At 33.6% G+C, this 20,357-nt stretch overlaps 1 protein-coding gene across 1 annotated transcript; it reads right to left on the bottom strand.

The window, feature by feature from the left end:
• Positions 1–2,765: 2,765 nt before the first annotated feature.
• LOC115981366 (protein CLT1, chloroplastic) lies at positions 2,766–15,301 on the bottom strand. The gene is made up of 10 exons (XM_031103513.1): positions 14,707–15,301; positions 9,072–9,217; positions 8,066–8,103; positions 6,730–6,845; positions 5,407–5,506; positions 5,280–5,315; positions 4,872–4,922; positions 4,640–4,763; positions 3,624–3,749; positions 2,766–3,194 (listed from the first exon to the last, which is right to left on the bottom strand). Exons 1-10 carry the CDS (start codon positions 15,192–15,194, stop codon positions 3,028–3,030), a joined length of 1,392 nt encoding a protein of 463 aa, XP_030959373.1. The 5' UTR covers positions 15,195–15,301; the 3' UTR covers positions 2,766–3,027.
• Positions 15,302–20,357: the final 5,056 nt, after the last annotated feature.

A 20,357-nucleotide genomic window follows, 5' to 3' on the forward strand; every position in this document is an offset into this window, starting at 1 on the left:
GAAGAATGGGACAAAAAAAATATAAGGCTAATTATGAAAGGAACAAGCAATTTGAGAAACTCACCACAAATACTATGGCTATGAAGGAGAAAATGGAGAAGATGCAACTAGCGTTCCGCAAGGCTCAAGGGATGGATGATTGTCTCTACAACATGGGTGGATTGAGTTCCAAGGCTCCTATTGCATTGCCTTCCAAGTTCAAGATTTCTAATGCGGAAAAGTTTGATGGGACTAGAGATCCTAAGCAACGTGTTAGTTTATACATAAGCATTGCTGAAATGAAAGGGTTAGATAAGAAACAAACTTTGCATGCATTCCCTCTCTCACTCACGGGAGGTGCATCAAGATGGTACTATAGCTTGGATCCAAGCAAAACTATGGTATGGAATAAGCTAGTAGAATTGTTTGTGGAACAATTCATTTTCAATATTGTGATTGATGTAACTTTAAGGGATTTGGAGACCACTAAGCAAGGAGTTGCAGAGATTTTCTCCGATTACATGACAAGGTGGAAAGGGAAAGCATCCAAGATGGTTAATAGGCCAAATGAGAAGGACCAAATCAACATAATCATTAAGAATTTGCCTCTGGCATACAATATTAGGCTATTGTCATCGTCTATTAGTTCTTTTAGAGAATTGTGTGATTGTGGGACTAGGATTGAGGATGCCATCAACAATGGGCAATTAGAGAAAGGGGAGAACAAGCCTCCAATCAAGAAGACATATGGGGGAGGAGCAACCACCTCTAAAGCACCCAATCTCGTAAACGTAAGTGCCATCATACCTCTAGTCTATCCAAGCTTCACAAAAAAAGCCCACCAAGAGTTTTCCAACCTAGGAATGACCCTTGCCAGTCGTATGAGGACCTTACTTCTAAAGGATTTCTTAAACCCTTAGATCCCATTCGAATGCCTAGGCCTGTGCCTCTTACTTGGAACATCATTGAATATTGACAATTTCATCATAAATCTGGTCATAAGACCGACAATTGTTTTCGCCTTAAACATGAGATACAAGATTTGATAAACAATGGGAGTCTCCCAAACCCAAATATCATCACCAAGCCTAACATTAGGAAGAATCCTTTACTCGATACCACTGAGCTCCTCCCCCATATCAAAAATGGGTGCAAGTGGAAGAAATTGATTAGGATTGTTCGAAATTGATAAAGAGTATAGAGGTCAACACAGTGGAAGTCCAAGAAATATGATATGAAGAAGATGAGAATTTGAAGAGTGCTATAGCCGTATGGGGGATACTTCCCAAAGGAATGTCTGAATTGAAGAAAAGGGTCCCAAATGATGATGTGGCAAATATCACTAGGAGTGGGAAGCATTACAAACCATCCTTTTTGAAGAAGGATCATCCTAGTAGGAATGTGGAGGAAGGATTAAAACCCGTTAGACTCAATTGGAACTTTGTAAAGGAAGGAGGCGACTTTCCTTTCTGTGGTTTTCCCGAGCTTTGGGTAGATAAGGATGGGAAAGTGAATCTTGACTGGGAGATATTCTTTAAAGAGAAGTTCACTTTCAAGGAGAAGTCTACTATGATAATCAAGGAAGTTCAAGGAGAGGTCGACTGGATGGACTACATGGACACTGAAGCAATGGGAACTATGCTAAAAGTGGAGGGGAACGTGCTCGCCATCACCACCGAGAAGCCAAGTGATCCTTCTGCTTTCATCCTGCCTACTGATGGGCAACTTAGCAATTGGACTTGGGTTGGGTTTTCTAATAGCATGAAAAAGATATTTTGTAATGCAAGTTCCAATGTACTTTTCAACATTTTTAATAAGATGAAATCTAATTTGACTTATTTTGATGTGTCCCATAGTATTGAAATTCTACACTTAAATATTCCAATGAATTTGAAAATGGAATTAATAAACAATTGGAAAAGAAAATTGAACTTGTAGAACCAATTCTTGAAACTATTAATTTTGGCAATAATGAGAATCTACTCTTAATTAAAATTGGCTCAACCCTAAATCAACAAGAAAGAAGAGATCTCAAAAAATTTCTCACAGAATTCCAAGAAGCGTTTGCATGGTCTTATGAAGATATGCTTGGCATTGATCTCGAGATAGCACAACATCACATTGATACTCATTCTCACACGGTGCCCGTCAAGCAGAAATTGAGAAATATGAGAACTGAATGGCTTCTTAAGATCAAAGAGGAAGTCACAAAACAGTTGAAAGTAGGGTTCATCAAACCTGTGCACCAAGCCGAATGGATAGGCAATGTAGTGCATGTACCCAACAAGGATGGGAAAGTGAAAATGTGTATGGATTTTAGAGATCTAAACAAGATTTGTCCTAAGGACTACTTCCCTTTGCCTCACATAGATGTCTTAGTGGATAACACCGCTGGTAGTGCTTTAATGTCCTTCATGGACGGTTTCTCAGGATATAGCCAGATCAAGATGGCTCCTTGCACAAAATTAATATTTTAAACATTTTCTAGGTAAAAGTAAATGGTAATTGTCAATATTACAAAAATGTTAATGGTATAGTTGTCTTTTTTTGGCGAGGTAATAGGAGAGAGGCAGGTGGGATTTGAACCCTAATACCCAAACACTACAGTAGTTGTTGGAATCACTACACTATCTCTCAAATCCGCAATAGTATGATTGTCTGATTTATTGCACCACCACCTTATTCTATTTTCATTATTTAGATTAACTTGTATTTCATAGTGTTTCTAACGAAAAACACCAAAGTTCGATCCTCTTCCCCCACTTAAAATATATAATAATAATAAATAAATAAAAAGGTGCACAATGCAATATTTTCTCAATTATCCAACCGTTATGGTTCACTCTTCTTTGCTCTTTTGTTGGCATTAAAATTACACCAAATTCTCAACCCCCTACCTACTTTCACCAAAAAAAGAAAACCCCAAAATGCAAATTTTCATTTCCATGCAACAAAATTACAATTACAAATAGAATCTGTCTTCCTCTTCCTCAATTTTTTCCTGTTGCACTTATGAGCAACAATGGCTGTAGTAATAATGATCATAATCTAATTGGGAAGCGATGGCGAGGCGCTAGTGGGAACTGATGGTGTCCAAGAATAGATGAGCAAGCCCATAACGAGAATTATGGCTCCTGCAACAAAGCCTGTAGGAAGGGATGATGCAACACCAAGGTAGGGTAGCGGCAACGTGAACACATAAACAGATATTGGCACTGCCATAAAAAATAAAAACCGAGATGAGGCCAACATATTAATTAAAATTATTCATTGAATACAATATGTTCAGTGTTTCACAAGCAAACATTCCTTGTGAAACAGAACTTCGATATTTGTGAGGATTTGGGTTTGAAATTGACTTCTGTCTAAGCTTGGCCAATTCTAGAGAAGGGAAAAGTGGGAATATTGCTCAAGTCAAGAGGGTCCTCAGGGATATTTGCTATGGAGTGTACTTAATGCAACTATAAATCACTAACTAATGCTTTATGACTCCCAGATGACTTTGAGATAACTAATGCATTTGCGTCTAATTCTTGTTTTTACCATGCTACATTAGTGGTCTCAGATAATGCACCCTCTGGAGCAATTACTGTTGAGCTTACTGACCTTGTACAAGACTTGCATTGACAAAACAAATGACATACCTGAAAATGTGGAAGCAAGGCTAGAAACTACAGCAGAAGAGATCTTGAGCAGATAGAGCAATGATATGTTGAAACCCATGTTGACAACAATAAACAGCAAAGGTAGCAGTGGAGCACCATCACATCCTGCAGCCAGAAATTTGAACGTAACTGAATGAATCACTTCATTTAAAATGAAATTCCATCATTGCAGAAAGATAACTGTAGCAGGTGAAATAAAAGGAACACAACTTGATTCAATTTAATTTATTTATCTTGGTGAAACCATAACTGAAACCCAGAGGATTACAACCCTTCTGGCCGCAAATGCAAATCTATGTATAATTATCAAATTTCCCTATGCTTGTGCATTCAAATTACAATTGAAATAGCAAGCATTTGTAAAGGCAAATCTATGTATTATTCTCAAATTTCCCTATTCTTCTTTGACATATTATATACGTTAGTTTTAATAGAAATGTTAATTAAATTATTTTATGAGGTACAGAAGACATAATTGGCAATGTTGCTACAAGCAGGACTCCACCCCATATCTTTAAAAGCCTAATAGTCTAGCAGAAATTTCAGATTCAACTCGGCGAACACCAAGGTTTGATGTTTAAAAGAGCTTCTATAAGATTTCCATCTTTATAAAGGTGAAGTTTCACTCTAGGGAAGAGAGAGAGAGAGAGAGAGATCAGACCTTAGTGGTGGCAAGTACCCTTCCCAAGAAATGGTTCATGAGTTGGAGTCCAGGAATCAACCTCTCCAAAACTTGGGAGTAAGGCTGCCTACCAAGAACCTCTCCCATACCCAGTAAAAGCATGATCCACTGAATAAACCTTATTTTCTTTGTCAAAATTAACTCAGGTTCTATATTGCATTAGTTTGGCTTTGAGATATCAATCTTGTTTAATTCCTTAACAGATGTCAAGAGAGGGAGTGTATTGATAGTGTTGAATGAGGTGTATTTATCTGCCTTCTTTTGCTTGCTAATAGATTTAGGAAGATAATTTTGCAAACAAAATGTAGCTTACCACTTGACAAAGTTCCAATGTTCAGAAAGCAAGCAGCACCGTCTTTAAGATAATTTGGCAGTTGACTAAATGGAATACCCCATAATTTTGACAGAAAAGGTAAAAGAAGGCAGATAAAGAAGGCCTGCACTAAACATAGATCCAAGCACCTTAGGCTACCATTTAGTTATGACAATGAAAATAGTTTTAAAAAAAGAGAGATAATGATCCCATATGACCATAAGATACCTACTTGGAAGGCAGATCCATAGGAATTTACAACAAATAGGTCTACTGAACCTCCCTATAACAGGAAAAATGGAATTGTATCAATATAACTAAAATTTTAGAGAAATAACTAATAATTACAAACATATTGGAAAGTTTAAAATTACAACATCACCAACATGCATACAATTGGGTAGCTTCTGAATCTTGCATGAGAAAAAAAATAAAAAAAAATCATTTCTGTTTAACTGAGAAATTGAAAAGTCATCTCATATTTCCTTGACTGTGTAAGGTTAATTTTGGTCATGCAATATATTTGACCCCTTCGATATGTTGTCATCATTTGATGATGGTTCAAAATGATATAAAAGTTGGAAATAGAAATACTTTTAATCTAGAAACATATAAGATTAAAAGAGCCCACCATACAGACCTTTAGACGTTGGGCAGCATCTGAAAAGATTACTTCCTACAAATGATAAAAATGTTGCCTGTTACTGCAGAACAATACAAGGAAGAAAACTGGGAAAAATCAATAATCAGTCAGAAAAGCCAACAACCTTTAGCACCGTATCAGCCGCTTGAAATAAAAATGAAACTACCATCAAAACACTCCAAAATATACCAGCTTCCTTCAATGAATGTCCAGCACTAGATCCACTGAGAAGTAAACAGAGTCAAGCAATCAAAAAGTAAAATTGTAAGACATTTGTAATAACAATTATTATGAGCAAATGGATTTCGGTTTGGGGTTTACTACTTTACTTTGTAAAGATTCTAAAGATTACCATATGTAGCATACTTGAAATTAGTAAAAATGTCCATTAATTTACAAGTTGGATTCTAATTTAGTTTATCTGGTCAAGCATTTTTCCTAAGATTTCTTCTTAGTTACCATTCACCAATAAAGGATTTACTGTAATAAGGGCAATGGAATTATTAATAAGACACAACCAGCCCTTTGCTTCAGTTCATTTCAAACTTTTGAAAGGAGTTTAGAAAAATTACTTAGAAAATGTTTCAATCATCTGATCCAATGGCAAAGATGATGTGGGAACCGTGAAGGAAACTATATTCTAATTTATTTTTATTTAATTTTTGGAGTCAATTATCTTTTTGCTTGTTGATTATATTTTATTTTAGGTCTTAGAAGTTAATTAGGTAATTAGTACTTTATATGATTTCCTAAAGTCTAGGTTATTTTTGTAATTATAATTGGGATTTTCCATGACATTTATAATAAGGTTTCCTAAGTCAATTAGAGTTAAACTTAGCTTTTAGTCCTAGGTAGCCTATATAAGCACAATATTGTACTCCTATAAAGATGATGGATAACAACATTGATTAATAATGTTTCTCTTGGAGTTTTCCAATTGTCTAACTCCAGCCAACCTTGGGTGATGACTCCTATATTTGTTCTCTCCTACTTGATGCTTACTCCTACATTTTCTATCTCGCTTGGTTCTGTCTCCTGGCAACCTTAGGTGCTAATTCTTATGTTAATTTTATTGTTTTGTACTTCAATTTCCGTCCTGCATCGAGTTTTAGTTTCAACCTGCATCAATAGATGAAGATGTAGAACCATTGTTATTAAAAATGCTAACCAGTTTTAGAGTCTGAAACTCTTTATACCATAGTCTCTCAGCATATCTCACCCATATCTTGGTCCAATAGGACCTAAGATGTGTTGCATGTTATTAGATTACAATCCCATGAATCATGAATGAGACAGACAATAAACTTGAGAGCTTGCCCACTTTACATTACTGCCTCAAGGTATTTTTTCTTAAACCTATACTCTCAAACTTTATGATCATCAATAGCTAATAGATGAGCATCAACATGAGACAATAATCTTAATTGAAGATATATATATGGCTTACCTTGCCACTGTTATGATTACACCAATGGCTACAAGAAAGCATCCAAGTAGTTGGTTGACTTTATATCTCCTTCCAAGAAAAACAGTTGACAGAATAATTTGCCACACAAGAAAGGTCTGCAAAATAATTCAGGATCATTTTGATTATTCAAGTTCAGAGCTACCTTTTGAAAAGGAAACATTGTTGGTTGGTCTCAAGCCTGCATGAGCTATTGGGAATATGAATACTAGATTTTGCATAAATAAATATGGAACCAGAGCAAAAGCATTATTGCATTCTACATTTTGAGCCAATCCACTCCAGATAAATTTTCAGTTACACTACGCTTGTGCCCATCATCACTCTTCTTTATATTATTTTTATGTAGTGCTTCAAAACACAGAACAACCCAACTGGGTATTCCAGAGAAAAACTTCGCCACCAGAATTCAGTGGATACTGGGTTCCTGAACTGCTGAATGATTAATTATGCAACCTGGTAGCATATAAAAACTATTAAACATATATGGTATGCACTATATTAGTGCATGTATTCACTTATATACATTAAAGTAATTTTAAAGTATAAATTTTTACTTCCATTTTTTTCCACGTATATATTGTCCCTATTAGAGACACAAAATGATCAATTATACTTCTGTCATGCAATCCATCTAGCTGGGTCACTTGTTAAACCACAAAGTGCAAGCTTTAGCCATTCAGATTCAAAACAATGTGTTTTAACACAACACTATGACTAGAGAACTCACAGCAATTCATCAATATATATTTAATTATTATATATAATTATTTAATATTATTTTTATGTAGTGCTTCAAAACACAGAACAACCCAACTGGGTATTCCAGAGAAAAACTTCGCCACCAGAATTCAGTGGATACTGGATTCCTGAACTGCTGAATGATTAATTATGCAACCTGGTAGCATATAAAAACTATTAAACATATATGGTATGCACTATATTAGTGCTTGTATTCACCTATATACATTAAAGTAATTTTAAAGTATAAATTTTTACTTACATTTTTCTTTTCCACGTATATATTGTCCCTATTAGAGACACAAAATGATCAATTATATTTCTGTCATGCAATCCATCCGGCTGGATCACTTGTTAAACCACAAAGTGCAAGCTTTAGCCATTCAGATTCAAAACAATGCATTTTAACACAACACTACGACTAGAGAACTCACAGAAATTCATCAATATATTTAATAATTATTATATATACGGTGTGTCATGTGTGCATGAATTATTTTTTCTACTTGAATAAAAAATTTACTTGTCAAAAAATATATAAAACAAAATTAAGAAAGTTATCATTAGTGCCTCTTACCTGAGACAAAATTGGGATTGATGCTCCAGAAAGAATTGCTGATCCAAGGAAGGACAAGAAATAAAATATATGATATTTTAATGACTATTGTATGTGGAATAAAAGCATAACACAACTCGATTATCTTAGCAAAAACCAAGAAGTAATAGATAGCTGTCGAAGATAAATTTACATGCATCCTTTTAATTGAATCCCTATCATAAGTACTTAAACAAAAAGTAAAATATAAGAAAACTAAATGAACAAGAAGCACTATAGAGAGAACCACAAGCTCACAAAGATGAGGCCCCCGATTCAGCAGTAGATAAGGATTTCATTATGCAATCAGCAAATAAATAGAAATTTAAATGTTAAGACAAAAGCAAGGTGCATGGACTGATGCTTAACTGACAATGAAAAAAATCCATCTAAAAGATCTTCAAGCAATGGATAATATATGAATATAGGAAATTTGGAGTAAATTAATTTTCAAAGCCTACACTAGAGCAGTTGTTTCTTCACCTACTATGTTGAACTCCCAAAGTTGGGTAAATTTGATAGAACATTGTGCACGGTCAAAGTAAAAATTCCCTTGTCCTGCCCTCTTCTACGGTGACAACAACCTCTCATATAAAAGAATCCTTAAACTCCTGTTCCTTCTTAATAGGATGTTGAGCAAGGTGCTTTGCTATGGCCCTCCCCTTGACAGACTTTTTGGTTACAACACTTGGCCTTGCGCAAAAAAGAGCCTTACATAGCTGCTATAATCTACCCATCTTATCTAGCCTTTCTTTGGTATTCCTGTCGAGTATGGTAATGGCTTCTTGACGTGCAGGATTTATCAAATAACTAACCAGGATGTGTTTTTCTTTTTTGAATTTCTAATTCTCAAGCAACCAGAATGTTTGATGGAAAGACAGAAGTACTATAAGATCATATTGAGCAAAACATTTAGAATTTAGCAACCAAGAATGTCCGTAGATATAATCCCATGAAGCAAATAAAAGAATAATGAAATGGGCATTACCTCCAGCTGCCATTCCAGTAGCAGCACCAAGGGCTTCCAAGAGACCAACAGCAAGGAATGGAGCCTTTGGCAAGGAAAGCATCTCATCTGTAACAATGCCAGCATGGTATCGGAGATACAATATGGAGAAGTATACAATTACATATCTGAAAAACAAAATTTACAGTAAAACACAACTTAGTCCATAGTAGTGAAGGCAAAGTATTTAATCCTTCCTCAGAGTAATTCCATTAATTACATATAATAATTAAAAAAAAAATTAAAAAAAAAAAAACTAATAACCTTAATTAATTACATAAAACAGTTATAGTAAACAAGGAGTCAGGATCAATTTATAAGAAATCAGAGTAAAGAAGAATTCAAAGGTGCAGGAAGGGACTTATGTCACCACAAACAAAGATCAAAGCAAGATTAATTACAATGTATAAATATAAAAAGCACAACCACTGAACCACCTTATATATATGTATATGTATTTCAAACTTTAAAGATCAATTATTGACAATTTTCCTTTTTTTTTCTTTCTCATATAATTTTTATTCCTATTTTTATTTATATTTTTACAACTAATTAGTAAACTATTTTAGGAAACTTTTATAGGAAAATAAAAAAGCTGCTTTTTTGACATTGTATATGTCATTAATTATTATCGAAAAAAAAAAACACTAAAATTGCTACAAATTTTGCCACATAAGATTTACAAACTAACGTAACAATGAATATAATTGGTGAATTTCAACCAAATATAAATATACATATATATTTTGAATGTTCTAAATTACTCTTCTTCTTTTTTTCCTTTTTATTATAATACCTAAATTTGTAAAGCTTATTTTAGTAAAATTTGTCAGTATCCTAATTAACATTAGGGGTGTCAATGTTCGACCCAACTCACGAACACAACACGAACCCGACATGGGTTTTTGCAGGTTAGGGTTGTGTCCTAATAGGTTTGGGTCATAAACGGGTCGACTTGAAAGCAATACGATAAAAAATGTGTCATAAGTGGGTCAACCCGCATAACCCGCAATAGACACGTTTGACATGCCAATTTATTTCTGTCAACCCGAAATGACCTACTTAACATGATAAGAAACGTGTCATAAGCGGGTCAACCCGCATAAATCATAATAGACACGTTTGACATACCAATTTATTTGTGTCAACCAAAAATGACTCACTTAACACAACCTGTTTAACTCATATAACAAATAAATATTCATTTTATTTTAGATTTATCAAATATCTTTTATATCCAACACATATTTTAAATTTAAAAAGAAAAGTAAGTAATTACAAAAATTTGCAAGGGATATAATTAAAAATTAAAAATTTACAAACCCTAGATCTCTAAACCCTACAAACCTTAAATCTCTAAACCTTATTATAACTATCTTCTTCTTCTTTTTCTTTTTTTTCTTTTTTCCAGCTAGTCACTCTATTATCTTATAGTCTCATGCCCAATTCTCAAACTCAAAGTCTCAAACCGGTTATTGCTCTCTCTCTCTGGATAATAATCGTAGTCATAGTCAGAATTAATCTACTGTTTGCTCCAATTCTTTCAATATTGATACTTAGCATTTGGTGAATTCCAAAGATATTATATTTTTGTTGAACTATGTTATTTTGAATTTGGGTTGAAGTATATGCACTTCTTTTAGAGTGTAAAAAACTTATTTTTATATGAATATTATATTTTTATTGAACTATATTATTTTGAATGTGGGTTGAAAACTTGAAATATATGCACTGCTTTTGGGATGTAAAAAAAATTTATTTCTAGATAGATGTTATATTAAATATTATGCAGGTTGAAATGGGTTGTGTTACATTCGTGTCAATTGAACACGACTCGTTTATCAAGTGTGTGAAATGGGTTGGGTAAGGTCAACCCGCCTTATTAACAGGTTGGATTAGGGTTGAAGGATCATTACACGATTATTAAATCGGTCAGATTAGGATTAAGCCATTTAGTCGAATACCCCTACCTTGACACGACATAAACCCAACACGCTAACTAGAATTGACACCCTTAACTAACATCACTCTTCTAGAAAACTAATGGGGAAGAACCAAAAGAATAAGGACTTTAATTGTAATTTGTAGAATCTCAAGAGGGTATTATGCAAATTGGCCAAAATTGAGTGTGACTCTTTTTCGCCGGACCGCAGCAAAAAGCCAAAAACACAAGGGTCTGACTCAGCTGAAAAGGAATAGAGAAACACGTGGCAGATTCTATTATTGGAATTTTCCACGTGGCCCACCAGGAAACTATAGTAACCATCAAAATCTAAAGGCAGAAAGTAACCGCAGGTCATTATATCACATCTCACCCTAGTCCCCCACCACCCTTTTATGTGGGCTTTTGACATTACGACGTTAGACTCTTTTTTCAAAATTTAGGCCCACCATGTCTCACCATGGATCTATGGTTTCTATTGAAGTTGGGCCCACCACTAAATTTGGACTTTAACACTTCGCGGTCGCTGCGTCTTTCTTTTTCAGACTTTTTTTCTCAAATGTTCTTTTCTTTTCTTTTTTTCTTGTTTTTTCTTTTTGTGCCAAATAGGACAACAAAAAGAGTTGAACCTTTTAATATAATTCTTTTTTTTTTTCTTTTTCTCAATTGTTGAACCTTTCAACCTTTTCTATGTTTCCGTATATACCATGACAATAATGGAAGCTTTTTTAAAGCCATAGCCAGGTATCTACTACCCATTTGTACTAATACATGTGAAATAAGTTTATATATACATCAAATTATTGAAAATATTTACATCTACTAGTAATTTTTTATAGGTAACTATTGGAATCTACTAATAAAAATTAACACTAACATAATTATTTTAATTAATAAGCAATAGTTACAATACTAGTATTTTTTAACTTTTTTGTCTAATATTTTTCTAATTAATTCTAACTAATATTATCGATATGATGAGTAAAAATATCTCCTTCACACCACAACTCCCATTGACCAAAGTGATGTCTACAAGTTTATCAAAAAAAAAGTGATGTCTACAAAACACGCAAGTACATAACTCCTCTGATACGTTCACCAAATTAAAATGTCATTCATTGCATTTGGAGTGTCACATCAAACCAAATTCAAAGGTTATGCTTTTTGATAGACATCACTTTGGTCTTTCATCAATATATAGCTTGAAAGCATATGGCAATGCAGCTTGTAAAGCGTGGAGTTTAAAATTGGGGTTGGAGTCGGGAAATTGGGCACGGCAGCCCACGGCAAAAGACAAATGGAAATTCGAAAAAAGAAATGTAGCGTGCAAAGCATGGATTTTAAACTTTGGCCGTCGGGGATGATGGCAACTTTGAATCCAAGGCTGTGGTCACATGAAAAATAATAAAACGAAGAAGAAAAAGGCCAAATTTTAATATTTGTCTGATTCACTTGATTTTAAAAACATTTTATTGCCCATCAGGAAAAAAAAAAAAATTTATTTAGTTCATATATCACATTATAAAACTTCAAATAAAAATCATATTATAAGGTGAGAATTTAGAACATTGTAACAGTTATATATAACATCATCTCTCGCATAGAAGTAAATTCTATACTTAAGGAACCCATCTATGTAAGTATCGTTAAATGTATAACGGTGATATAAAACAACAGTTAACCTTAGGTGAAAGTGGTAGTGGTAGTGGTAGTGGTAGTGTAATAATTATATACAAAATCGTCTCTCACAAGGAGTGGATTTTGTGCTTATAGGATTTTATGCATGTTATACAAGATAACAAATCCTTTGGCATTTAGGTGTGTGGCTTCAAAAGATTAAATTAAATAAATAAAAAAATTACTTTAGGCGTACGATATGCTATATATACAGTATGCTATAAGGTGGCGGGTGAGAATAAAAACATCATAAGCAAATGTGCCGTGTAGTAAGAGCATTGATGGTGCCAAAAATTTAACAATTTCACGTCACAAATAACTATTTTATCTATTTTATTGCATTATTTTACAAAACATCCAATATTAATAGTTTTATTTTATCATTCAACACAATAAAATAATATATCTACTATAATAAATAAACAACAACAACAACTACTATTACCATTAACACAATAAAATAATATAACTATTAATAAAATATTGTTTTTTTTTACCATCTTAGCCACAATGCACTATAGCTCAACAACTAATTTTTTGGGCATTCCCTTGCAGCATGTTTTTTAGTATTTATAGTGCCAAAAATAACAATATAACTTTTTAGTACTACCAATACTAATGGTCTTAATTAATAAATTAAAGAAGTAGCAATGTGCTAGCCTCAAATGGCATCTTTTTTTTTTTTTTTTGTAAGAACAAATTAAAGAATGAGTGAAGCAAAAAGTTTATTAGTTATAACTTATAATAGTAGTAAGAAATATTTTATGAACCAAATGGCAAGTGCGGCTGCAATATTCTTTTAGTAAAAAAATAATAGATGTGCGAACGCTCTGACACAAATGGTCACAAATCAATCACAGTACTTTAAAGCTTTTTTTTTTTAATAGGAACTTTAAAGCTTTTTACTTTTTATTGAAGGATTTTATTAATGTGTGCACACATTAATTTTTATTTTTAAAAAAAAAATTTCGAGAATTGAAAAAGTAATGACAGTTTTTTCAATTCTCGAAAAAATGTTTCTAAAAACAAAAAGTTTAATGTGTACTCTTAGGGCACATTAACCGGACCTTTTATTGAAAGAGTTACTTTTTTTATGCAAAGAATTTTTATCAAACCCACGTGACAAGTTTAAAAAAAAAAAAAAAAAAAAAAAACCATGTAAATCATATGACTCATTTTTAAATATTGCTATGTGTAGATGGTTGTATAAAAATTCCTACTACCGGTAGCATAAAAATCTTTTCCTTTTAAATCCACCTATAGATGGATCACTATTTGTCTATTTCAATTCTGGCTGTGTGGGTTTGTTTGTCGACAGGTTGTGTACAAAACTTTGTTGTCTCTTTAATATAATGAAGTCAATAGTATTTTCCACAAACAAAACATAAATAATAATAAAATTACAATGTATTTAATATTATATAAGCTTCTTTTTTTTTTTTTTAAATCAATCTATACTTGAACATAAAAGCACAACCACCCAAGTCTAAAATTATATATAATAAAACCAATAAACCTAAGGGCATAGGTTAGTCAAACCCAATTATTAATATTTATATATACACAAAAGTTTTCTTAACTTATGACATGGATGAAAATAATAACAAGCAATAATTATCTAATTCATTTTTAACTTATTACATCCATGCATAATAATCATAACTGGAATATGAGACCCAGTTTCCAAAAACTTTTTAAATATTCTAATCCCAAAAATTAAATAAAATAAAATAAACGAAATAATATGCCATGGAATGTGCTAGTACTTAGTCCGATCTAAATCTCCCGCCACAACCGTTTAATCCAACGATCATGATTTTTTTTTTTTTTTTGGGTCTTAATTAAAAATTAAAATGAAGTACTAGTCTAGATTGAAAATTTTAATGAGTTATTACGCATTGATTTTCACTCGAGGTTCCAAACTAGTAAAATTCCAAAATGAGCTTCGAAAGTAGTAAAAAAAAAAAAGTTAATAAAGAAAGAAAAGAAAAGAAGTACCCGAAAGTGGCGAGCTGAGCGAGAAAAAACGGGTATTGCTTCAACGGAACCAAGGCCAGTTTATACAACACCCGATTCCCTACTCCCATCACCACCGTCACCGCCGCTGCCACCACCACCTTCACCTTCTGACTCTGATCCATTCTCTTATTCCTCTTCTCCTCATTCTCTTCTTCTGATTCTATTTCCGCAGTCCGATCCTGATCGCTCTCGCTCTCCTCCTCCGTCGTCAACGAAGACAAATTCTCCACCGCCGCAGCCTTATCCTCCCCATCGCCGCACGGTCCTACCGCCTCCACCACCGCCGCTCTAATAATCTTCCTCGATCTCAACTCCATTCTTGACCGTTGATGATGATTCGAGCAATAATTCTGAGGGAGCCGCGAAATCTCAACCGTCCGTGACGATGACGTCGTCATCCTGCTCAGCCGAATTGGTCGGTTCGACACGCCCGCCCCGGCGGTTATCCGGTAACAATATGACGTCATGCCTTTTATTTTCAATTGTGCAAAAAACCAAAACAAAAGATTCAAATCTTTTTCAGAGAGAGAGAGAAAAATAGGTGAGTTTTTGAGACTATCGCTGTCTCAGTAATTTTTTTCTTTCGTGCTGGATGGGTTCTGTTTATAATGAGTTTTTTTTTTTTTTTTTTTTTGGGTTGTGTGGCAATCAGATACGGCCAAATCTAAACTGTGTTGCCACGTGTACTTGTGATTATTGGCTGGAATTTTGTGCACGTTTTGTCAACGAAGGGACTGTTTTTGTTTGAAACCAATGAGGGATTGACAGCTGGTTGGAGATTCTGCACAGGTTGCTAGGTATGGTGCTGACGTGGCCTAACATTTTTTTAATAATATAAGTTTATAATAATTTTGGGCTATTGCCAAAAGCAAAACAAAACAATGGGTGTTGAGTTGTAATCTCAATTAAATCGAGATTAATTATGAATTCTTATGATCTCATCAAAAACTCATTAGGATTAGTCAAATTTGTACTTTTTTTGTCATATTATTCTAATTAATATCTCTCTGTCGTTTCTCTAATTAACATTAGATAAGATAACGAAATCATCCGTGTTTCTAAGTCATCGACTTTTTTTTTTCCCTTTCATTATTCATGTCTTAATCCTCAACATTACATAAAATATTGTTTCGTAATTAAATTTACTATAAATCTACATCATTTTTTTAGTATACTCGACAAATCAAGAGGTATTTTATGCCCATTCTTCATAATATTTCTAACAAAATGGGAGGTGTGGCCATATACAATAGCACCAATTTGTGTATGTACGTTGACTTCCCTTTTTTTCCCCAAAGTATCCTTATAATTTAAGACACATTTCATGGACATATTAGACAATAGCAGTGGTGAAGCCAGACTATTTTTTTAGGGGGACTAACGTGCAAAAATTAATATAAATTTTTTATTTTTCATAGAAAATACAAGGAGGAGGGGGGATTTTATCAAAACCCAAAGGGGCCATGGCCTCGTTCTGCCCCCCCCCCCCTCCCCCTCCCCCTCCCCCTCCCTTCGCCAGTGGACAATAGTGTGCATGGGTAGAGTTTGTTGGATTCAGGAGATTTTCCAACCCAACCCGCTCTCATTGGGTTGAGAAATCTTCAATAGAATTCATGCCTACTCTAAAAATCAACCCAACCCAAAAGCATTGACTTGGTTTGGGTCATTAGCTTAGGGGCTAATTTGGTTGTCCTAATAAAAAAGGATTTTCAATCATTTATTTAAGCTTGTCATTCAATAAATAAATACAATTGGGCATAATATTTCAATTTCATCCAAATTTAGTATTAAAGATCAAAATAAACTAAACTGACAAATTCAAACTAAATCCTTTTTTTTTTTTTTTTTTTTTTGCAACGAATTCAAACTAAATCCTTAAATTTTAATTAAATAAAACAACAAATCTAAAATATAATTTTTTAAAATATTAGTATAATGGGTTGGATTTTGTTACTTGGATTGAAAATTGTCTACCGAACCCAAAACCTCAATATAAACTTATAATCTAGCCCAATTCATCAACTTATAAAAGGCCAACCTGAAGCACCAAAAAGATTAGCTTGGGTTGGCTATAGTTGGTGAGCTAAATACAAACCCCTAATTGAGGTTTGATTAAAAATATAAATATGGCTTCTAGTGCAAACTTGGTAGGCTAACAATTTTTTCCTGTACTTTTCCTAACTTTCTTAGTTTTTTTTTTTTTTTTTTTTCCAATTAAAAAACTAAATGTTACATGTGAGGACCAGATTTGAGTCTCCAGCCCAAATGATAAATGAACTTAGGCCCAAAAATCCCAATACAATGAATTTGTAGAGAATGGATTGGAAAACTAGGTTCTAATGAGTTAGATAACAATTACAATGGATTCAAATCACAGTGACGTAAAAGTGGACGGATATTATCTTAAGAAAATCGTTCTCGGCACAGTTCGAGAAGATCAATTCATGTATATATTACTTGGAATTGATTACAAATACAGTGTTAATGGCTTCAGTCCTTTCTTTCTTTCTTTTCTCGATCCCTTTCTCTTAGGGCCTCCTTTCTAATTTATATTACTTCTCCCTCTTCATCTCTATTACTTCTCCCTCTTCATCTCTATCCTCCATATGGATGGTAGATTGTTTGGGTTGATCTTTGTCCCATCAGCACCCTCCAGAAGTCTTTGAGAGTAGCTGTAAGGCTAAAAAACACTGTTCAGATATCATTTTTTTCATTAATGCGGCCAGAGAGTTAGCTACAGAGCATTCAATGCGGTGGTAGCAGCTTCCTCTTAGATATTTCTTAGCTCCCATCCCCCTCATACTTTTGTGACACACGTCCTTATCAGTAGAATTTCCTGGAATGTCACTTTGGACAATAAGATATACATTTTGGACGATAGGAAATACACTTTGGACACACGTCCTTCTCATTTGTAACTTACTTATGGGGCTCTGAGTCTGACATCCTCATTACTATTTATTTGTCCTCGGACCACCCAACGTCCTCAACCAAGGTCCAAGGCCTAACATATAATTTTGGGCACAAGCCCTACATTACAGTTCGTTTGAGATTTTTTTTAAAGAATATTTCATTCATTCCCTTGTTTAGAAATTTAATAGAAGGGATTGAAATGGTAATAAGAGAATTGTGGGGCCAGGGAACTTATGATCCGACCCATGCTCTACTAAGGCCCAGGGCCCGTGCCGAGAAGGGGATTTGCCGAGGACGAATAGGGAAAGGCCGAAGTGCCGGGAGCACAGCCGAGGATGACCCTGTCCTCGGCACTTCAAGACTTCAAAGGGAAGAGCAACATCTCATTGAAAGGCTGCCCCCAAAAAGTCCCCTGAAGGAGAGGCAAGTAGGATAGGACCCACGTGGGGGTACGGTACAAAACTGGCTAAAAGTAAATACGTCCCCTTTACATTAATTGCACCCGCCAACGTTCTAACCATATTAATGAGAAAAGACGCCTGGACAGGATGACTTCGATCATTGCAACTAACAAAAAGTAAGGGGGAGACAGCTGATGGGTCGGGTACTGAAGTAGACACCTGTTTGATCAACAAGTGGAGGGCTAAGATCAACTAAGAAGGGCTATATAATGTAAAGATTGATGCCTCACGAAGGAGGCTGGGGAAAAAAGGCTAAAAAAAAAAGCCTCCCAGACCGTCTCAAGGAGAAAGACTCCTCGAGCGAACACAGCCTAATTCTGTACGAATAAGATGACTAACCCTCGCCCGGTGACCAAGGCTTAGCCTTTCAAACCCACGCTCTACAAATGATATTGTTTGGGCCTTTTTTACGTGCGAACCCAATATCATTTTGGGTCATTACGAATCGAGTCCTTACAAGAATAAAACTATTATAAGTTGAATGGTAATAATAAAACTATATATTTCTTAACTTTCGAGTCTCGACACCTCCATATAAATTCTCAAAACAAATTATAGCAAATATACCATATTCCATTTCATTCGGTTGGATTTATTTTATAAATTATCTCTTCCATTTCATTTCTAAAGGAGTACTCTGCGTCTCTACCCTTTTAAGCAAGGGAGTCAATACTGTACCGGAGGCTATATCGGTTTGGCCAACGGTACGATATATTTCGGATATCGATCAATACCGGTATACCGTTTTGAGTTTACTGCTATTTTTTATATTTATAAATAAATAAATATATATATGTATGTATGTATGTATGTATGTGTGTGTGTGTGTGTGTGTGTGTGTGTATTATAGTAAATATAAAAGTTTACCATAAAACATTTCCTCAATTCAGAACTAACTAGTCGCTAACCCGTGCGATGCACGGGAAATGTATTGAGTACAATATATAATTTAAACTTTGTTTATTTTACTACAACACCAAAATTGAATTTGTAAAATAAAATCATATAGCTAAAACATTTGTTAACAGCTATACGTTTCAGACATTTATTAAACTATATTATTATTATTATTAACTTAACAGTATTTTAATATATGATACCAACATGCTTCAAGAAAATGTCCAACACTGAAAACAATTTCGAAAACAAACTCAACTAAACAGTTTGATGAATAAATATATTACAATCTATATTATAAGCCAAGAAATAAACTTTGAAACCAATATGAACAAAATCCACGTCAAACAAATCCATTTCGATCATTAAGAATATGACTCACTAAAGTCATGAAAAACACAAGATTCATTACAAAAAATAAGCATCTTTAGTCTTTATAGATTTTGCCTAAGTACCCAGATACGATGACACATACTCACACAAAAATCATTAAAAAAAGAATTAAAGAACATACACAACATGTACATACGCTATGAAAGTAAAAATAAGAAAAATAAAAGAGACGTAAACACGGACAATTAAAGAAAAAATATAGGAAAAAAAAGTTAGGAATAGAAATATAAGATAAAGATGGGTTACCCTCAAAAAGAATAATCCATGGATATTCATTGAAATCTTCTAGATAATTTCTGATAATAGAAAAAACAAAACCCAAAAGTTATGATGTTAAAACTTCCAAAAGGCCAAAATTTTTTTTTTTTTTTAAAAAAAATCAGAAGATTCAAGCTTCAAAAGTATTGAAATAAAACTATATATATATATATATATATATCTAATTACGCATTAGAGAAATACAATAGAAATAAGGGAATCCATGATTATAGCTTTTCTACTATTGAAATTGGCCAGACAATTAAATGTATTGCAAAAAATGAACTTAAAAATTCATATGTAAACCAAACAATTAGAAGATTTTGAGCCAAGAATTTATTAAAACAAAACAAAAATTATGTGACTACACAATGGAGAAATATAATAAACAAAAAAAATATGTCTACACAACATAGAAATATTAGGGAAATATGAGTTACCTTTTAAATGTTAAAATTCAAAATATTAAAACTTTTAAAAGGTTAAAAAAATTTGAAGATTTAATTAAAAGATTCAGGCCCAGCAATTAAATAAACAAAACAACAATTGACAAACTTATAAGAAAAAGTAACAAATCTATAATTTTTATTGAACAAATCAAATAACCCTAATCTTGATGCATTGACCGAAGAAGGAGAGGAGTCCAATACATAAGTGGAATATGTGAATTGTGAAGCATGAGCCGCCCTTAAAAAAATTCTTGAAGAA

This window comes from Quercus lobata, chromosome 1, assembly GCF_001633185.2.
Source record: "Quercus lobata isolate SW786 chromosome 1, ValleyOak3.0 Primary Assembly, whole genome shotgun sequence".
Classification (NCBI taxonomy): Eukaryota; Viridiplantae; Streptophyta; class Magnoliopsida; order Fagales; family Fagaceae; genus Quercus; species Quercus lobata.